The 22,031-nt window shown below is 35.5% G+C and overlaps 2 protein-coding genes across 2 annotated transcripts; both read left to right on the forward strand.

The window, feature by feature from the left end:
- Positions 1 to 46: 46 nt before the first annotated feature.
- LOC111152153 (beta-defensin 110) lies at positions 47 to 4,903 on the forward strand. The gene is made up of 2 exons (XM_022510506.1): positions 47 to 101; positions 4,755 to 4,903. Exons 1-2 carry the CDS (start codon positions 47 to 49, stop codon positions 4,901 to 4,903), a joined length of 204 nt encoding a protein of 67 aa, XP_022366214.1.
- Positions 4,904 to 8,950: 4,047 nt separating this feature from the next.
- Positions 8,951 to 13,259, forward strand: LOC111152155 (beta-defensin 110-like; the record flags this gene model as incomplete). Its single annotated transcript, XM_022510507.1, has 2 exons — positions 8,951 to 8,967; positions 13,094 to 13,259. Coding segments are annotated over 2 exons (183 nt in total), but the record flags the coding sequence as incomplete, so codon positions are not given.
- Positions 13,260 to 22,031: the final 8,772 nt, after the last annotated feature.

The raw sequence follows: 22,031 nt of genomic DNA on the forward strand, positions 1-22,031 counted from the left end.
TTTTTTTTTTTTTTTTTTTTTTTTTTTTTTCCTGAGAAACTCCACCATGAAGATTCATCTCTTTTTTTTTATTCTGCTCTTTTGGGCCACAATTTTACCAGGTAACATGAAAATGTTTATGGGCTTATTTGTGCTAATGAATTCGAGGAGACATAAGTTGTTTCTGGTTAAAACTATGGTTTAAAAGTATGGGATTAAAAGATTTTTATACTAACTGCAATCTGGTATTCTGGCTGGGACCCCAGAATAGAAAAAAAAATATTTTTTTAAAGATAGTAGTGGGAAAATTGGTGTGGTGTGAGTAAAATTTGCAGTTTAGTTGATAATATTATACCAATGTTACCAATGTTCATTTCTTAGTTTTTATAATGTAAGCATGATTATGTGAGATGAAAAAGGGAGTTTCACTTCTATTACCCTTACAACTCTTCTTTAATCTAAACTTCTATAAATCTAAACTTTTGTTTCAAAACAAAAAGTTTAAAATAATTAGATTAATACATTAGTCTCATCAGCTTCATCCTGAAGCAATTTGTTAGAATCTATTTTTACTGGAAAAAAAAATGTTCTTTAGCATAATCAACTGGTAAGGGATAGACCGTCCAGTGCTAGAGAAAGATCTTTTTACCTTTTGCTTCTTTTTAACCTATGCTAGTATACTACTTCCAATGAGCAAAAGCCTTTCTTACTATTCTATTCTCAGTATAGGCAAATCATGTCCATTTTTGACCTTTCTTTCTATATTTCTGGTCACTATCTTTCTGTCTTTGACTGCTACAAATCACGTGGATGTTGAGTGTAATACCTTGTACACAAGCTATTTTTTTCATGAGATTTTTTTCCACCCTCAAAGGCTACCTTTTTACATCAGGTATGTAACAAGATTTTCTCCTCCTCAGTTAATGTGTAAGTATGAATTGTACAGAAATAGAATAATACATTTTGGAAGAGATCATTTATTACCTCTTTTTTAAAGAGATTAAGTGAAAGGATTAGTTAAAGTCTACCTAATTGGCACTAAAATTAGGCTCAAATTCACTACCTTTCAGGAAAACATTCCTTTTTTGGTATCTGATTGATTTCTTTAGGCCCAATAGAAATCATAATAGAGGTCTAGGGAAGGAAACTAACTTATCCTTTCATTGTGAATATTATACAGTCCATCATGGCAATCTAAAAATGTATATAATGTATACATAAAAAACTGATAAATTATCATTTAAAATTTGCAAGTGGATAAAATTCAAATAGAGATCAAGCATTATTGAAGTAACAAAGAAATACAATTAATTGTTCATCTAACTAAGAGAATAACTTCCTTTCTCTCCATTCAAAAATTTCCTCCATTCAAAAATTCAAAAGAATCTCTGGATTTTTGTTTTCCAGTTCTAGACAGGGCTAAAAAGATACTCTATACAGATTCATACAGCTTTTAACATGTGATAAATACTTTTCTTCTTTTAATTTCAACAATAGCTAGCATGACTAGATCACTATGTCAGGCCTGTCTCTGTTTTTGCCATTTTTTAAATTATTTTTTAAAATTTCGTTATTTTTTTCTTTGTAACAGTTATATTAGGTACTCTTACCAATAATTAAAACTATTCATGCATTTATCAACAAATAAAATATCATGTGTCCTGTGGATTTAGAAATTAAAAACCAGTTGGGGATACAGTAGCATAGATTATAACATCAGTGTTATTAACTTTTTGTATATTTTTTCTTGTATTATCAAAGTAAGACCATTGTCCTTGTTAATCACACATCAATTAAACTTTTAGGAAACTATAATACTGACAAAAAAAAAAAAAAAGTCCAGACACAAATTTAGAAAAGATTTGGTAGGAAATATAGATGTAGAAAGTAGTAAAGCAATAAGGATGTTGTCTTTCAACTTATGTATTCACCAATGTATAGTTGTTCATTTAAACTGCACAAAATGTCATATGTATGGCTTTTAGAGTTCTTCAGTTGTTTTTTATATCTCACCTGCAAAGTATAAAAGTCCTTACTCAAAATTGAGGTAGAAAACCTCATTGTTTTCCCACTCAGACAGTTACAGATGAAGAGATGTCTAGATAAAAGCCAATAAACTGTCTATACAGGGAAATTTCCATTGAAGTCTCTTAACTTTCCTCTTCATTTTTAGAGGCTATAAATGTATCAAATGTCTGGAACTGAGGTATGGTTTCATTCTCATGTGTTGTTTTACTTCATCTGCCAAACTGAAAAAAAAAATGCCAATAATCACTTCTCTCTAAATCTGACATGTACTTTGAATATAGAATAGTACAGTTTTTACATTTTATTTATTTATTTATTTATTTATTTATTTATTTATTTGAAAGAGTGAGTGAGAACATGGAAGGGTCAGAGGGAGAGGGAGAACAGACTCCTCCCTGAAAAGGGAACCCAATGTGGGGCTCCATCTCAGGATCCCAGGATCATGACCTGAGGTAAGGCAGATGCCCAACAGACTGAGCCACCAAGGTGCCCCTAGTATAGTATGGTTTTGTGCTGAAAGAATAGTCATAATTCCTCCCCCTCCACCCCATGCCATTTCCAACAAGTTTAATGGTAGCCTAAAGAACAAAATAGCAGGTGAGTGAAAATAAAAAGAAATTATAGGTTGAAAGATATTTTAGGAAATACCTTGCCCATTCTGGCTTATATATTAAGTAAAATTTGTATACTGTTTAAAGAAATTCCCTAGCATGTGAACATGTTAATGGATGCAGGCTGAATGAGACATAGGAAGCGCCTAGGAAGGGCCTTGTGGGAGCAGTGGAAAGAGAGTTCACTTTCCTGAAAGTGATCAGAAGAGACTCCAGAAAAAAGACCATATTTAAACAATGTATCAGAGGCTGGAAACAATATGTTTGACTTATCACAGCATCACAAGAACAGTAGTTTTAATCACTGAAAACAGTATTTTCAATTAGAGGCAACTTCACCCCCAAGGAGTCATTAGGCAATGTCTGGAGACCTTTTAGGTTGCCACAACTGGTACTATTGGTATCTAGTTTGTAGAAGCCAAGGATGTTGCTAAACATTCTTCAGTGAACAGGATAGCATCCCACAACAAAGAATTGTCCAACTCAAAAGGTCAATGGTGTTGAGGGTGAGAAAGCCTGCACTAGAGATTAAGTCAGAGCTTAACAGGGAGTATACCTAATAGTGGAATGAGTGGGTGGAGGCTTGCAAAGATGAATATCAGCAATCCAAAGACACAAGCTTGGGGATACTTATATTTAGAGCTGAAAATGAAAAGAAAGAAGACAATATTTTAGAAAGGTTAAATAAGACAACAAATGGGTAGGAGAAGGGGTGAGGTCAGTTTAGGGGGCAGTACTGAACAATAGTGTGATGAGTGTGACAATCCTCTTGTCTAGAGTGAGTATAATTCAGGTTTCTGTCACTGGCAAATCATCCATGGGTTTGATGATAGTAACTTCTTAGAAGTTATACAATAAAAAATGACATTCAGAAATTAACATTTAATCTGTGCAAAGTAACTATTTTTTTTCTGCTGTAAATTGTGTCATATTCTGCATTGCTTCAATTATCATTAGAAGAGAGGTAATTTTAATAGAAGAATTGGGTTTTATATCTGCTATTTATACCAGTAATATAGATAATGTTGCTCTGAGTCTAGGTTTCCATTAAGAGGTATCACCACTCACCACCAACTCTTGGAAATGCAGATGTAATGTCTAGGTAGAAAGGCCTGGTCTTTAAAAGGACAGATTAGAACACCAAACCTAATTAATGGTTGAAATTAGTGGAAAAATTTATTTATTTTCATGCCACAAGTATACAAAAATATCTGAGTCGGACCTTTGGCGATATTTAGAATTCTCCCACACCAGTTCCCCTCAATCTCACCACATGAGTAAGGTGATTACTTATTAAAAGTGATGTGTATTAAAAAAAATTACCTGAAAATAAAGGGCTTCTGAATACACATGGATCAGCACATATTGTGAAATATAAAATTAAAATGTATTTGGCTTGGAATAAATCTTACAACCTACCAGACCAACATCTCCCAATTCCCCAAATATCTCCACTTACCATAAATACAAACTTCAAGTGAAAGTCAGTCTCCAAGCTACAACATGTTGTTCAGAACACCGGTAATGTTAGCAATCTTGTAATGGCCAAAAATGGTCCCACCTTCTAGTCATTCCCATTTTTTAAATCAATGTTGTCATCAGACATGGGTATGAGTTAGGTAATTTCTTTGTGGAGATAAATCCCCAAATACCCAGGGTAGTTGCAGGAATTCAGTCAAATTGCTTAACTTTACTTCTATCTCAACATTTTGGAAAAGTAAAATCAAGCTGCAGTAGAAATCTCTAGAAAAACCAGAAAAATACGTTTTTTCTAAATAATGTTGGTGAGAGATAAAAGGGAGAGCTCAAATGCAACTGGATAATTATAGAGACTAAGCCTGAGAGATCAATTATGAATACTTCTTAAACTGATTGGGGAACTATCCTAGAGTTACTATGCAGTCATTTGTAAGGAAGCAAACTGGCACACCTAACTTAGGTCCAAGATACTTCCATGATTTTCAGGTACATTCACTTAAGCTTTGCTCAATTAAGATTTTTCCCAGTCATTAATTAGAAGGGAGACATTTTCTTTGGAACTATACAAAAATCTTTCTCTTCTTAGACTTTCTCCTTTTAAAATGTGAGTGTGTCATAGTTAAATTGCTAATTTCAGTCATTCTTTCCTTCTTACAGCCAAAAAGAAATATCCCCAATATGGTAGCTTGGATTTGAGGAGAGAGTGCAGAAAGGGTAATGGCCGATGTAGAGTTGAGTGCCATGAAAGTGAAATTAGGATTGCTTTCTGCATACGACCTGGATCCCATTGCTGCTTACAGAAGTAAAGCTTACAGAAGACAAGAAAGAGATACATGCTCCAAGAAGAGAGGACCAGTGTTACTAAGTCTTCCCAGAATATCCCTCAAGGCCTGTGTATCTCAAAGAAGTAAATAAAATTTAATATTGAGCCATTCAGAGTTGGTTCTATGTCACATATGTATCTGGTGCCATTACATTGCATTTTCTCTTGATTTCTTGGTGCCAGAAGTAAGCAGAATTTATTTTATTCAAGTTCCCCAAGAACTCTTCAAAGTTCTATCTGCTTTGTGTTGGTTGACATAAATAATGTTGTAAGAATCCCTAAGTCAAAGAAATGGGAGAAACATCTTTCTGAGATGCAAGCCTGCAGTGGAAAAGTGCTGCCATTTTATCATTAAACATTACTCTATAGACTATGCCATGAAAATATATAAACACAGGGCTTGTGAGACTATATACAAAGAGTGCAGATCCTGCTCATGACAGAAAGAGCTGAAGTAAGAGAAGGATTAGTATAAAAACAGAAGAACAAAGGTAATCACAATCAGCTCAAATTTCTGTCCTTATATATCATTTTATTTTATTTTATTTTATTTAAGATTTTATTTATTTATTTGACAGAGAGAGAGATCACAAGTAGACAGAGAGGCAGGCAGAGGCGGAGGGGAGGGGGGAAGCAGGCTCCCTGCTGAGCAGAGAGCCCAATGCGGGACTCGATCCCAGGACCCTGAGATCATGACCTGAGCCGAAGGCAGAGATTTAATAAATTGAGCCACCCAGGTGTCCCTTATTTATCATTTTTAAATAAAAGATATATTTATTTATTTGAAAGAGAGAGAGCCCCAGGGGGAGGGGGAGAGGGAAAGGGAGAGAGAATCTCAAACAGACTTTGCTCTGACTGTGGAGCTGGATGAGGGGCTTGATCTCAAGACCCTGAGATCATGACCTGAGCTGAAACCAAGAGTTGGACACTTAACCAACTGTGCCACCCAGACACCCCTGTCCTTATTTATTGTTTAGTGGAGGAAAAGTGTGTATCAGGAAATACAAGAGAGATTAAAAATGGAAGGGTCTGAATTCCATGAAGGAGATGAGACTCTATGTGATTAAATTTTTTGATGAAGACAGAAACTATGGCTAACAACTGAGTTCGGCTCCCCAGTCCTGGGGTGACCCTGTCTGAGGATACACACACAACAGAAAGGAGGAGTAGCCTGCATTCTTCTGCTCTACTCTGCCTGAGTTGCTCTTGCCACTTCCTCTGAGGGACCACAGTATTTTCCCCTATAATACTCTCCACAATACATCTGTATCATAGAGTTGCTAATCAAAAATGCACATTCTGCTTCTTTTATGAACTTAGGAATGCAGCTTAGTTATTGATATTAATTTGGGATTCGTTTTGGGAAAAAAATCATCAATAACACAGCAGAGCAGTAAAACAGAAACTTGCCTTCCTCCCAAATAAAATCAAAATATTTTTGATAACTTAACAAGTAAAATGAAATTTATTAAGTGGATATATGTGAGCCAGACTTGGACTCAAAGGAGGTGAGAAGTCAAAGAATTTCCAGGCCCCAGTTACCCTCTGGATATATATATTTTTTTCTTTCTTCCCTTCCCTTCTGTTCCCTTCCATTCCCTTCCGTTCCCTTCCATTCCCTTCCCTTCTTTTTTTTTTCTTCCTTCCTTCCTTCCTACTTTCCTTCCTTCCGTCCTTCTATTTTTAAGTATAGTTGATATACAGTATTATATTAGTTTCAGGTGTACAATATAGTGATTTGACAATTCTGTACATTATAAAGTGCCTACCACAAGTGTAGTTGTCTTTGTTACCTCTCTTTATGTTTTTATTATGGCATCTCATTACATCTTCTAAATGCAGATATGAGATATAAGGGTCTATGTTCATACTAAGCATTATCTATTATGGTGACATGTACAGAGAAAGAAAGATTTTTTTTTCTCTATTTAGATAAAGTTTCTGGATATGTTTCCATTGCAAGAGACTATTTACTTTTTTGTTTTATTTTAATAAAAACATGACTTCCCATTATGAAGCAATGACTTGCTAAGCACACACTGGAGCTTCATATGCATTATCTTTCATATATTTTAATAACTTAAAATAGACTTTGAGTTCTCAGAGTGTTCTCTTGCAGTATAAATATCTCAAAAGCATCTTTACAGTATTTATTTAAATAGTTTTCAACCTGAGAACTATTGATATTTTGATCCAGACAATTCTTTGCTGTGGCAGCTATCCTATGCATTATATCTTTAGCAAGAAGATGTTTCTTAGCATCCCTAGCCTTTACCCACCAGATGCCAACATACCCCTTCTCCTAATTGTGACAATCAAAAATGTCTACCTACATTGTCGAAAATCCCCTTTGGAGGATACCTCAGTGGCTCAGTTTCTTAAGTGTCTGCCTTTGGCTCAGGTCAGTTAACAGACTGATTGGTTCAGTCAGTTAAGCATCTCAGGTCCTGGAATAGAGCACTGGTTGGGCTCCCTACTCAGTAGGGAGTCTGCTTCTCTCTTTCCCTCTGCCCCTCCTCCCCACTTATGCTCTACCAAATAAATAAACAAAAATCTTTTTAAAAATTAAAAAAAAAATTATCCCCTTTGGAGGCAAAAATCACTCCTGATTTAGAACCACTGGCTTATAATTAAGCACTCATTCTCACAGAAATTTAAAAATCAAAAAATAGAAACAAAAAAAAATCAATTTTTCCAGATAGCACATTTTATGTGTCTTATTATGAGAATTATCTATTTGAAATTTTCATATTTTATTACCTATGGGATAGAGATGATATATTGGTGGCCCCAGAAACAATAAATATATTAGTCATGTTGAGAAGAAATGAATGTTTGACTTTTACCTAAGATAATCAAGACCTATAATGTAGAATTGAGAACCTTAATATACTATTAATGTGGGACAAATAAGAATTGAGTTTTTAATTAGCCACCAAGAAGTGGTAGTTGATAAGAGGTTTTCTGAAAGATACCCAAGGCATCTCTGCATATGAACTAATCTGTACCTGTAGACCCTCCAACCTTCAGTGCTTGACAGAGAAAACCAAAACCATCTGCATTTCTAAGCTAGTCTCTCTTTGTGTGGTCTAGGCCACCAGCTTTCTTTCAGCCCAAGGAACAAATATGACAAACTTGAAGGAGAATATAAACCTATGGGCATCAACTATGAAATTAATATTCTTCCCTGAAGAAATTTTTTTTAAAGATTTTTATTTATTTATTTATTTGACAGAGAGAGATCACAAGTAGATGGAGAGGCAGGCAGAGAGAGAGAGAGGGAAGCAGGCTCCCTGCTGAGCAGAGAGCCCCATGCGGGACTCAATCCCAGGACCCTGAGATCATGACCCGAGCCGAAGGCAGCGGCCCAACCCACTGAGCCACCCAGGGGCCCCCCCTGAAGAAATTTTTAACTGTGTGCTATATGTGATATTGATGAAACATTCTAGAAGCCCTTTTGATAAACTTCTGCATCCTATTTCCTTAAAGAGAAAGAGGTGTCACTAATTATTCATACTGACCTCAGAATTTGTTTATAGCAACAAAAAGAAAGAATGAAAGAAAAGAAAAAAAAAAGGTAAATACATAAGGGAAGATATCTGGCAAATTTCTTGCTCATGCATTATAACTCATTGGGTTAATTGATAAAACAGCTTGATAATCTGAAACTGCAGTTGACCCTTGAACAACATGGGTTTGAAGTGCATGAATCCATTTATATGTGGATTTTTTTTTAGATAAATACAGTACAGTATTACAGATGTATTTCCCTTCCTTATGATTTTCTTAATAGCATCCCAGCATCAGGCTCCCTGTTCTTCTGGGAAAACCTGCCTCTCCCTCTCCCTCTGCCTGCCACTCTTACTGCTGTGTGGTCTCTCTCTGTCAAATAAATAAATAAAATCTTAAAAAAGAAAGATACAGTATATAACACAGACAGCATACATAATATATGTTAATTGACTTTATATTATCCATGAACCTTCCAGTCAGCAGTGGCTACATAAAGTTTTGGGGGAGTCAGAAGTTACATGTGTATTTTCAACTGTGTGGGAAGGTGGAGGGGCCATCAATGCCTCTAAGCCCCGCATTGTTCAAGGGTAACTGTACTTAGCTCTAAAGAGCTGAAACTTTCCCATTTTTCTCTCCTTTGGTCCAGAATCGAAATTTCCACAACACTGTGTGTCTTCCTCCATTTTAGTTTTCTATGAGTCAAGATTAGCAGCAACTCTGATGAAACAGACACTATCAGGCATTGGGTATTTCTGTTGTAGTTAATAGCTCAATACACACTTGAATCAGTTAAAAGCATTCCATTGAAATGAGGTCTATTACCATCAAATTCCAGCATGGGACTAGCAGCAGATGATATCACACACCCAAACCCTCTCCATTTCAGGATTTACTTTACCTCAATGTCCTTGGGCAAGAACAAAATCTAACTCCAAATAGTAATTTATTTATACAGAAAACATTTGACTAATGGCTTGCCTCTTCCCAGGTATGATGTTATGAGTTTGGGACACGAAAATAAAAAATTACAGCTCCTGTCTTAAGGAACTGATATTTACTGATTACAAATTGAATTTTAAGTAACTATCTAATTTGATAGAGTTGAAAAATGAGTAAGACATGGGATCCGTCCCCAAGAAGAGCAATGTCAATTCATAACACTGACAATATGTCAGGCACTGCATCTCACAACCCCTCTCTCATTTAGTTACCGATTCAATAATATTCCTTGAGAACCGACTATGTGTAGCCATAATGTAATAAGACTGGGACACATTAATAAACAAAACAGACAATATTTCCTATCTTTGCGGAGCTCATATTCTAGAGGTGGAGAAAAATACAGGCAGTAAACATAATAAACAAGCAAATTAGAAAGTAGCTTAGGAAAAAAATCTCATGAAATCCGACTAATTATACCTTGAATGTAACCAGAATCCTACCATTCCTCATTGTTTTTATTGTTAGCACCATGAACTGAGCTACCATAATGTGTTACTTTTATTACATTAATATCTCCTAGCCTAAGAAAGTATCTCAGAGAGGAGGTTGGAATATGATAAGTTAGAGTTAAGGGACTAAAAAATGAAATTTTAAATAGGATTTTTCAGGAGGCCCTTATTGAGAAGGTAACACTTGAGCAAAAAATTGACAGAGGTCAAAAAGCATCATGGGAGCTCACTTGAGATTTGTGGGGAATGCCTGTGATGGGTGCTGGAGAAGAGTGAGTGGAGAGGAGAGTCCTGAGTGAGCTGGTCAGAAAGGAAATGTGTTGGCAGATCACCCAGAGTTTTTTAGGAACGAGAAGGGATCTTGCCCTCTGTTCTGAGAGAAATCCTGTGGGCTTTTAGCCATAGGAAAATTTGAATTTCATTAAAAAATAATAATAATAAAAATAAAATCCTCTCTGAGATACTTTCATGAGTTAGGAGATATTAATGTAATATAAGTAACACATTATGGTAGCTCAGTCCATGATGCTAACAATAAAAACAATGAGGAATGGTAGGATTCTGGATATATTCAAAGTATAATTAGTCGGATTTCATGAGATTTTTTTCCTTTAAGCTACTTTCTAATCTGCTTTATTCTATTCTTCACCAAATTTCTTGAAAAACAGCTTAGACTCCTAGTCTCCACTCTGTTCACCAATACATTCACCCCCTCATCAATTAACAAAATCTTCATGCTAATGTGATCAGTGTTTTCTTTTTTTTATTTTAAAGATTTTATTTATTTATTTATTTGACAGAAGAGATCACAAGTAGGCAGAGAGGCAGCCAGAGAGAGAGGAAGGGAAACAGGCTCCCCCCTGAGCAGAGAGCCTGATGTGGGGCTGGATCCCAGAACCCTGGGATCATGACATGAGCTGAAGGCAGAGGCTTTAACCTACTAAGCCACCCAGGTGCCCAAATCAGTGTTTTCTTAAAAGCAAACTCAAAGTCCTATTTTTATTCTTCATCCTGTGGACTTCTGCACACTGCTAGAGTTTATCACTGTTTTGACAATTGTCTGACAATTATTTGATGGTCTCTTAAATGCAGTGGCCTCCAGTACTTTGTCCCTGAATCCCTTTTCTTCTTATTTCATATGCTTTCCTGAGATTATCTTGTTCACTGTAGTGAATTCTGCTATCAACAATTTTTTTTTCTCAAATCTTCCTAAACCACAAAGCTGTGTTTATGTCTAGTTGTGGAATTTAATTACCTTGCTGGTTTCTAAATTCTTTAATCCTAATATGCCCACAATATAGCTCATCTTATTCACAAAGGCTAAAGTTTGCCTCCCTCTTTTTTATTCTCTGTTTCACTAATTATTAACATCAATGGCAAGACAGTGGAGTCTCAAGAATGCAGACTAGCCTAAAAGATAATTATCCCAATAAAAGTTTTTTTTTAAAGTAAAATGTAACCATGCATCACACTCTTCTCTACTTTTTTTTTTTTAAAGATTTTATTTATTTATTTATTTATTTGACAGACAGAGATCACAAGTAGGCAGAGAGGCAGCCAGAGAGAGAGAGAGGAGGAAGCAGGCTCCCTGCAGAGGAGAAAGCCCAATGTAGGGCTTGATCCCAGGACCCTGGGATCATGACCTGAGCTGAAGGCAGAAGCTTTAACCCACTGAGCCACCCAGGTGCCCCTCTACTTTTCATTACATCAAATATGGCTCTGAAATAACTTTAGATTTCACCAAAATTTACTGGTGAGCAGGGATTCTGTCATGGTGAGTCACCTTTCCATTCCAAAAGGACATACATATATCCACATGGCAAAACCCTCCTGACAATCTCATTTTATGTTTAACTTCCTCTTATTTTCTACTAACTTTATGAAGAACCATAAAGTTAGTCCATTTGAGTCTTCTCTACATTTGAAGTTTTTGACTAGTTCTCAACCAAATGGTTAGAGAATACTATGCACTCAAACACCTGCCACATGGAAATGAAACATCATTCTGAATTTCATTTAGGTTCTGGGCAGACAATTAGGTTCTATGAGTTAACACTATGTAATTTTAATCTAAATTCAATTCAATTTATTCTCTAAATTTTAATGAAATTATTTTGCTTTATTTTTCCTGATGTACAAAATTTAATATTCAAAATATATTTGTGATAGCTATGCTTATTATATTCTATCATGCAGATAGAGGGAATGACTAATCCAAGAGAAGTAAATAGGAAGGTAAAATTTGGGGTGGGGGGAATAAGCCTGATTTCCAAGTCTCTTTTCTAAAGGCATTAGTTGCAGTACAACTGAATCATTAAAATAAATAAAATTCTAAGTAACAAAAATATTTGCTTCCATTTTAATGTATGAACCCAAATCTATGAATTTGCAATCTCAGGACATCCTTCTTTGCATTGTCTTAGATGACTCACCAGAAGACTAACGTGGGGATCCTCTTTTTATTAAACACTTAATATACAACAAAACTGTGTTTCCTGAGCATATTTTATGTGTTTTATTTTCCTTAATAAATTACTCTATCAGTAAGTATTATGTGCTTACTGTATTACAGTTATCATGATATATGGGGTAGGAAATAACAGGGAATCAGAAGAAACCATTACTATCATAAAAGGCTTATATTTTGATGGCAAGAATAAAAGGATCATAAAACCATTTAAGAAAAATACATCTATTAAGTACTAAATTATGTTATTCATTCATTATTACTGTAGACTGGTGAAAAGGATATATGCGTTTGCTTTAATATAATAAAAGAAAATTTCAATTAGGAGTAAGATCCGGAATGGAGAAGAAAGCATTCAACAAATAATACTGTGAAGAGGCAATCAGACTAAGTTTAAAACATTGAAAAAGCATGAAAATAAAAATCATAGGTCTTTAAAGAACTGCAAATGTCATTTTAATGAAAGCATGGGAGAGCAAATGTAGTCCTAATAAAGAAAGAAAAAAAAGATAGGAAGGCAAGAGCCTTCAGGAGCCAGCTAAAGCTTAGTACCGAGTGAACTGTAAGATAAGGACATACACATCTGTGCAAGGAAAATGTTTGTAGCTTGGTCACTTTCTGTACCAGCTGCTACCACAATTTAGTGCCATGAAACTGCTTCGCCAATCTCCTCACACATGATCTTATAACTAAACAGATTTTCTTCTTCCCTAAGTAAGAAGACTCCCAAGTGAAAAATTAGACTGATGACTTATATGTCTTCTTTGACTACAGCCAGAAGTGACATGGAGCCCAAATATAGATTTCAGAGATGTGAAAGAGTGAAAGGAAGATGTAAAACATTTTGTGATGATGATGAATATGATTACGGATCCTGCATTAAATGGAGAAATCAGTGTTGCATATAAACTCTGGAAAACGGAAGTACAATTGAGCATTGAAGTCTGGAACAGAGACACACCTTATTGACTCAAGGGTTGGCAGAAAGAAAACAATGTTTAATAAAAAATATTCACTTCTATATCCTCAGTACCACTGTTTATGTAAATAAAAATAATTCGGTTTCTCTTCTGTCTATTCATTGCCTACTTTCTTTGTATTTCAGATGGATAAACATATTCATTAAACAAGACATCAGACTCTAATTGTGCTTATAATGTCATTATGGTCACGTTGCCATCCAGCCATTGATGGTAATCATCTGAGTTGCTCTGGTTCATCTCTAAATATACGTGTGGCACTTTACTGCCAGTTTTACTATGAGAATCATGGTTATCTTCATACTTGCTTTTTTCCACATTGAAATATCTCCAAATAGAGTTATAATTCTTTCTTAAAAGAAAATGCATGTTTTCTCTCTTCCAAATGTGAAGCCTTCCAATCTTGGCTCATCTACTGATTTTTTTTTTTTTTTGTATGCATTTAACCAATTCCTGTAAGATGACAGTTTGAGAGGACACAGTTTAATAGTTCTCTCAGTAGGGCCATGAAATACTCTTATTGGCACTGCAAAAGGATAAATTGTAAGGTGTTAGAGAGAGAGAGAGAGCCCCTTTTACCCATGCAATCATTTATTCAAATGAAATTCCATAAGTAAGTTAAGTAATGGCTGTTCTTGTTCCAGCAATTTAGGACTCTGTTCAGCTGGCTCAGTCGGCGGCTCCCAAAGAATGTGTCCTATTGAGGGAATCTTTCATTTTGTTGGAGAAGGAATTGGGATGCCACGAGCAGTGTAGAGTCTTATGGTGGGAAGCTCAGTTTAAGCTGATGAGTGAACCTGACCAACTACTCAGAACACCAATCTCCGAGGTCCACCACGAGATCTAACAGGATTAGCTTTGTCTAAGAGAGTGATGTGAGAGAGGTTTAGATGTTCGAGAATTTCAGTTTTCAAAAGCAGCTCCCACAACCGTGCCCATGGCTAACTCGGGAATTGTCACCGTGAGCCTAGGAAAGATGAAGGCACACGCATGGTAGCAAAAATGAGGACTCCCCTGGCCACCGCAAAGACTATATTATTTACACTAGAGACCGGCTTTTGCATTTCCAAAAATTGTGCTCCTGTGGGGGCCAGGGATGAGATGGTAGCATTTAGTTTAACAAAGGTGGTTGTTGTTACATTACACCTATGTGCTTAAAACTGTTCACGCTACTCTACCTAACATATTTAAGTTATATTGTGTATATATATTGGTACACATCAAAACATAATATGACTTCATTTCATCGAGACACAATGTTTCTGGACTGATATGTCAAGAAAAATGCATTGTCTTTGTGAAAGTGCAGTATTCTCTCTGACTCTTCATTCTTTGAAGATGCCGCTAACAAAGGATTGAAATTTTCTCATACTTAGCAAGCCCCAGGAGGTAAGAATTCTCTGTTCCTTCATTTTAACAACACATGATATGAGAAGGAATGTCTTTTAATCCTTTTCTACTAAGAAATTTTCTACTGTGAGAATTTTTTTTCTTTTTTTCCTTTTTTCTTTTTTTAAAAAATAGCATTATCTTCTATATGGTCAGAATTCCATGAACTAATACAGACATGTTTATATAGAAATTTACACTTCCAAATTTTGAAAGTAATTACTTCACGTCTTGAATAATAATATTCTAGGTGTCAAAGGACCATTAGATTAATCCGATTACTACCACTTAACAACAGTCAACTATATTCTAATCTTGCTGGACACTGTAGCTAGTTGGAAAAAATTTTGAATATAATTTTTAACACCATATACTTATCCATGGTGATAGCTTACAGCTAGAAAAAGATCAATTTGCCTGCTCTTTTTCTTTATTATTGCTTTATTGCCAGTGGACTAATTCCTACCAAGAGGAATACCAGTTTAGTATACTCTTTTGCATACTTCAGGGATATCATGTCCACTAATGACTTCTCTGAGTATTATTTGTTCTACCTTTCTAATGGTAAGTGAAACAGATTCTGTGAATACTGAATGTATTAGACCTCATAGAACTACTTCTTAGTAAGATTTCTTCATCTAGCGGCTATGTCTCCAAATTCGCCATGTTACCATATATGCATTAAGTACCGTACATAAATACATCTTTTAAGTAATTTTTTACTTGAATTTTTTACTGCAGTTCATGACCTGTACTTTTTAATATGTGCCCCAATATACCACCACCTTGAAAAATCTCTGTATATGCTCAATTAATAACTGTTAAATGAGTGTTTCCCAGAGCTGTATGGATTTTCCTTCTGTCAGCTGATCTTGAATTTTCTTTTGAACCAGTAACAATAGGTAACTGATTCAACTTCCTTACATTTGATGATGAAGTTCTATCTTTTAGTTTCTATTTATAGGTTACAAATTTGTTGTAAAGAATCCTTAAGAAAGTTTTTTTTTTATCACTGTGGATCTCAATTTCCCTAACCTGTCGTGTAGAGGGTTTTATTCTTCAAGCATCCTCGTATATGTAATTACCTATTTATCACTTTGTGATTTTCTTTTTACTGTTACTGTATTGCAGAGGTTAGCAAACTACAGCCTATGGGCCAGACCAAGCCCTCCTCCTTGTATGGCCTTTAAGTAAAGGCTAGCATTTGCAGATGACATTTTAATTGATTTGATGGTAGGAATTACTAACTTCCAACATCAGTTAAGAAAAATGTTATCCCATCTTTCTTATTAGTAGATCTGTATCCCCCCCCCAAAATATTATGTGCAATCATTCTTACTATCTACTGAATTTTTGTCAGTTCAAATTTATGGAAAATTGTTTTTTATCTTCTATTTAAGTTCCTACAAAATATCCTTGATTTCGTATCATGGCCAGCAAAGCCTCAAATATTTGCCCTTTACAGAATACATTTGCTGGTCCCCATAAGAAAAGAATGAGTAACATTTCCAGGTGCAAAATGTGGTCTGTGCAGCATCTCTTTAAGCATTACCTGAGAATGTGCTAGACATGCTAATTCTTAGGGGACTGAAACTGAATCAGACACTCTGAAGATGGGGCTCAGTCATATGTGTTTAACCTGCCCTCAACTTGATTATAATGCACAGAAAATTTGCTAACCATTGCCTAGAAATGTTCTTTAGTATTGAATTTTGAAGCAAAATCATGATCCTTTAATGTTTTAGTTAACTTGGATCAAACTTTTCAAGACCCCTTGACATTGCTGATAAAATATTGTTCAGTAGGAGAAGCAAGATGCCAAGTAAAATATCTTTCTTTAGAGAGGATAATGGGCAAAAGGAAAACACAGAGAGAAATTTTAGATAAGGAAATTAGAATTCCATCTCCCATATTTATAGTTTGTCAATAGGTATTGTGTGACCTAAACTAAGTAAAAGTAAAATCAATCAGTATATGCCATTTTATTCTACTTTCTCCACTTTCTCTACTTTTTTCTACATTGATGTCACTATACTTTGGGCACAGAATGTGATATAGCTGTGTGGAAACAGCAGTGCTGTTTTTCTTGCTGCTTCAAAGGATGACATAATGGTCAACCAAAGGAATGTGATCAAGATAGCTTTCCCCTCAGCTTTGACTTAACTTCAGATGGATTTCTTCCTGAGGAGAGACCCCTGACCTCACTTTTCTTCTTGAATTCACTTTAGAAAACTTGCAATTGTAAATTCTTTCTCTATTCCTTTGAAAAATATGTAAATCTTCTCCCAGACTCTCCTCAGTATTACCAGAAATGTCTTTCTCAAAGACCTGAGAACCATCCCTTTGAAATATACATTTCAAAGGACATACACTTCTGTATCTCAGTCTCTGTGAGAGGCTAAAAGCCTAACTTCAATGGGTGCTAGTTATCAAATGCAGATGGCCTAATCACAGAGGAAAGCACTGGCAAACTCTGAGATAACTTGCTGTGCTCTGGGTAGCTCAGTGATCAAACTCCTCCCAGCTTGTCATCACACCAGACCCTAAGTACCTTCCTGCATTCTGTTTCATTGAAATTGAGTTCATTTTCTCTCCTCTATTGCAATAGTCTTCAATAAAGTCTTCCTTGGCTGTTTAACTTTGTCTAGGGCAACTTTTACTTTATCAAATAAAATAACAAAAATTTGAATTCTGGGTTTGAAGGATTTGCTTAGGAAATATCCTTCCCAATATAGATAGAAGACATTATTAAGAGAAATTCCCTTTTTTTGGTAGAATGCTATATGTACCATAGGAGTTACACATATAGATGTTGTGAGAGGACAGGGGAGATTATGATAACTTTTCTTAGAGTGGTCAGGGAAGACTTCAGAGAGGAGGTGGTATTTGGGGGCAAGGAGCACCTCATGTGTTTCAATTATCAGGAATCCCTAGAATCTGGCACAGAGATTGACCAAGGGTAGACGCTTGATACATTTTCATAGACAGTGAATTGATAGCTGGATGCACACATAAATAACAAAGATCCAAAGACCCCATCTCAAGGAGTACTCATATTGAAGAGCATACCATGGAAAAGAGGAAGACAGGGAGTTTTCAAATAGAACCAAAATAAAGTTAGAATTAGGAAAGGCATTTTCAGGAGGAGGGGTCATATATAATGCCAAATAATACAGGCTATCTTGGAAGGTGTGGCGTTTTGGATAAAGTAAGCATATAATTATACAAATCATTTTAAAACTCTGTTTACAAAAAAAAAAAACCAGTTTACAAAAGGATTAAAATTCAATATGAGAGCATAAATGCTAACATTAAGAAAGAAAACTTATGGTTTGGAAAATCCTCTAACTGATTTCTTTGCTTGTCTTTGCCAGGCTAGTTGTCATCTATCACTGACACATGTCTTCAAAATGTCTCCTGAAGAACATTAGAAGTCCAGGTTCTTTTGGTCATTCTGCATTTTCTTAAGTGCTTTATGTTATACTGATGATGCCATTGAGCTTCTTTTGCTTTTTAAACTTCCACTGATCATTATGTTATTGGATTTTAGGTATTTATATTTTTAAGTTAAATTTATCAGTGGTAGTAACTTCTCTATGTCTAGACTGGAAATTTAAGTTTTCATGTGTTTTTAAAAATTTTGAACATCTTGGGGGGCACCTGGGTGGCTCAGTGAGTTAAGCCTCTGCCTTCAGCTCAGGTCATGATCTTGGGGTCCTGGGATTGAGTCCCACATCGGGCTCTCTGCTCTGCAGGGAGCCTGCTTCCTCCTCTCTCTCTCTCTCTCTGCTTAAAAAAAAAATTTTTTTTGAACATCTTTATTGAAGTATAATTAACATCAATTAAGTGTCTATGTTTAAATGTTCTTATATTTGTTAAGGCACATGAGTATCATTTCTTTCTCTTGCCTTCATATGTAAAATAAGGAGAATGATTCCTTTTTACCAAAAATAGACACCAATTTATTTACTTGTTACATTTGTAACAAATTCTCTAGTGCTGTGTCCATGCTGTACTTCCATCTTTGGGGGAATTTCTTCCATCATTCTCATCTCAGGATTTAATCAGGAGTCAACATTTTCTTATAATTCTTGCTTTTTAACCATGGTAATATTGAAAGTTCAACCTCTGATCATGGTGGCCCAATCAGTCTTTACCTGGGATTTTTAACACCTTCCTCTCTATTCACACTTCTGTAATAAAATGAATTTGGTGCTTCTACTAACAAAATAACTCTCCCCCTTCCCCAACTCTGATAGGCTAGAAGACCAATGTGAAGCCAATATGGACAGAAATAGATATGAGAATTACTGGGGAAGATTACTGTGACTGAATCCCTTACTGTCTTTCCTAATGCAAGTCCCACATTTGGCTTTCCTCTTTTGTTTGGTTCAGCTGGTTTTGTATGAAATCCACTAAAGTCTACATTGATATATTAATACTTAAGCTACTTTGAGTTGGATGTCTGTGACTTTCAAACAAAACCTATACCTCACAGATTTCATTTGAAGGGTGTTGGAGAAACATAATAAAGGTATGTAATAACTGAAAACACTTTTGAGATATTACTATTATTTTCCCAATAACTTGAAAAAATCTTTTTAGATTTCTCTGAGTTTTAGTTTTCTCATTTTTATTTATTTATTTCTAAAGATTTTATTTATTTATTTGACAGAGAGAGACAGAGCACAAGCAGGCAGAACAGAAGGCAGAGGGAGATGGAGAAGCAGGCTCTCCGCTGAGTAGGGAGCCCGATGTAGGATATGACCTTGGGCTGTCAGGCTGGGGCTGTTTTCATGCAGGTTGCTTTCATAGAGATCCTCAGGATCAACCATCACTTTGCACAGTTTCACCAGGGTTCTCTTTGAACTTCTGCTTTACCGTGAAGTCTATTTTTTCAGTGCCATAATGTATATGAGATTTAGGATACTCACTGGCAATTTGGCCTAAACTATTTAATACAAGATGCCAATTTTATATCAATAGTAAGAAATTATATTCTTAGGTTTATTGATCATTTGTGTTTTGGCTTGACAGATGCATATTTTCCCTGCAGGCAATTTACATGGGAAGCCAAGTTATAAAGAAATTTCCTTATGAGCAAAGAATAAGAACAGTTGGTTAGAAGAGGGGTTTTAATGTTAAGGGGCATCAGTATGAAAGCCTAAGGTTTTCATATTCCAAATAAGTTTACTACTACCAGGTAGAAAAAATAGTCATTTCACTATGTACATCTTCTTAGGATGCTACTTTCCCTAGAAAAGTTAACTGACAGGTGTAATCAGTTTTTGTCTCATGGGTTCTAGTTCATATACACTTTCACCCTAACGTTTACATGTTCTGATTGACCCCATCCTGCTTTAGATATGTTGCTATAGAGAGAGAGTAGGCAAAGTAGCTGGAATATAGGTCTTCATGTCACACTGCCTGGAGTCAGATGATCTAAGAGCTAGCTGAATATTATTCTTGCTAGTTGTGTAACATTGAGCATGTTACTTAGCTTGGCTACATTTTGGTTTTCTTATATATAAAATGGTGGTGGCAACAAGTTGCTTTCCAATTCCCAGTGCCAAGATCACTCAATAAATGTAAATAGCAATCACTCATAAATGTAAACAGCAATACTAATGTTAAATCAGATTTTAATCATCTAATTTCTTATTGGAATAATTTTTGTTTCTTTACTGCAGCTGCATATCTTTTATTTGACTCAAGATGCATGATTTTTATATTTTATATATATATGAGATCACTATATAGTAATCTATATAATTCATATAATTTATGTATCAGTTTATGTAGTCTATATATGAGTCATTTGGAATCAGTGTTGAACATAGGCATTGAAGGTTTATGTCAAATCAGGTTGGGGATGATGTGATACTACCTGAGCACTAAGGGTGTAAAGGAGTTAGTTGTGAGACATAGGATAATGAGACAGATGAACCTGCAGATTAAAAAGCTGGGAAAAAGAAGCCATTGAGATGTGTTACAAATCTACCAATCTCTCTGTTTCTTCTCAAAACCAGCTTTTGCTGAATTTATACCTGGTATTTTTTTTTTTTTATCCTTAAAATATATGCTTCTTTGGGGTAACTTGGTGGCTCAGTTGGTTAAGCATCTGACTCTTGATTTCTGTCCAGTTGTGACCTCAGGGTTGTGGGATCAGGACCTATGTTGGGCTCAGTGCTTAGTGAGGAGTCTGCTTGAGAGCCTCCTCTCTCTCTGCCCCGCCCCCCCTACTCGCACACTCACTCTGTCTAAAATAAATAAATAAATCTTTGAAAAAATATATATATTCTTCAGTTTTTCTTGAGCTATTTTGAGAGATTTACTCTTTCTTGAAAATAATAATTTAGACCAGAGTGGAGAAGAACTTGATGACTTTTCTCTATATGTGTATGTGTATGTATATGTGTGTTTCTTGGCAAACAGCCTACACATATCAGTTGTTGCATCCAGCTGCCATCAACCGTGATGAGATCAGTCAACAGTGGGCATCATACATTCAAGAGCTGAAAGACACCAGTTCAAAGCCCAAGTCCCATAATCTTTCAAAGACTGAATGCAAATTATTAAAATCAGACATTTGGTTTTATTAACAAACAGACTCACAGAAGAATATTAATTATTATTGCTTTGACTTCTGGTTCACATTAGGTGATAAGAAAATTCCAAATTTAGACCCCCTTTTCTTATCTTGTTCAGAACTGTTTCATGTAAATGTTCTGGCTTTTAAATAGATTTCCTTTCCACATTCGTGTTTGAGACTTCATATCATTGGGCAAAATCATACTTTAAAAATTAAAAAAAAATAAAAACAAAAACAAAGAACACACAGAGACTTCTGGTTCTGATAATGTGGCAGGCAGAGAGAGAATTCAGAACCCTTACTGAATAGTTAGAAGATTTAGACAAAGTGCAATTTTAAAATTGTCAATTACCCAATTGGGCTCATCAGAATGAATTCACTTTATATACAAGACAAAAGAGAAAACCAAAACCTAGAGTGATAAAGGCCAGAGGTGAGAGGGCCCTGATGTAGGGTAGAGGTGGAAAAAGTTCAACCAACCCAGCAAAGGTCTTGGTGGGTTTTTTTTTTAATTAATTAATATTTTTTTATTCCTAAAAGACAGAGAGACATGAGAAATAGAGAAAGAGAGAGAGAGAGAGAGACAGAGGCAAACAGGCTTTTCAGAGAGCAGGGAGCCCAATGCAGGACTCAATCCCAGGACCACAAGATCAAAATCTGAGCAGAAGGTAGACACCCAACCGACTGAACCAATCAGGCACCCATACCTTGGTGTTCTA

Source organism: Enhydra lutris, unplaced genomic scaffold (assembly GCF_002288905.1).
Source record: "Enhydra lutris kenyoni isolate GAN:26980312 unplaced genomic scaffold, ASM228890v2 scaffoldscaffold28, whole genome shotgun sequence".
Classification (NCBI taxonomy): domain Eukaryota; kingdom Metazoa; phylum Chordata; class Mammalia; order Carnivora; family Mustelidae; genus Enhydra; species Enhydra lutris.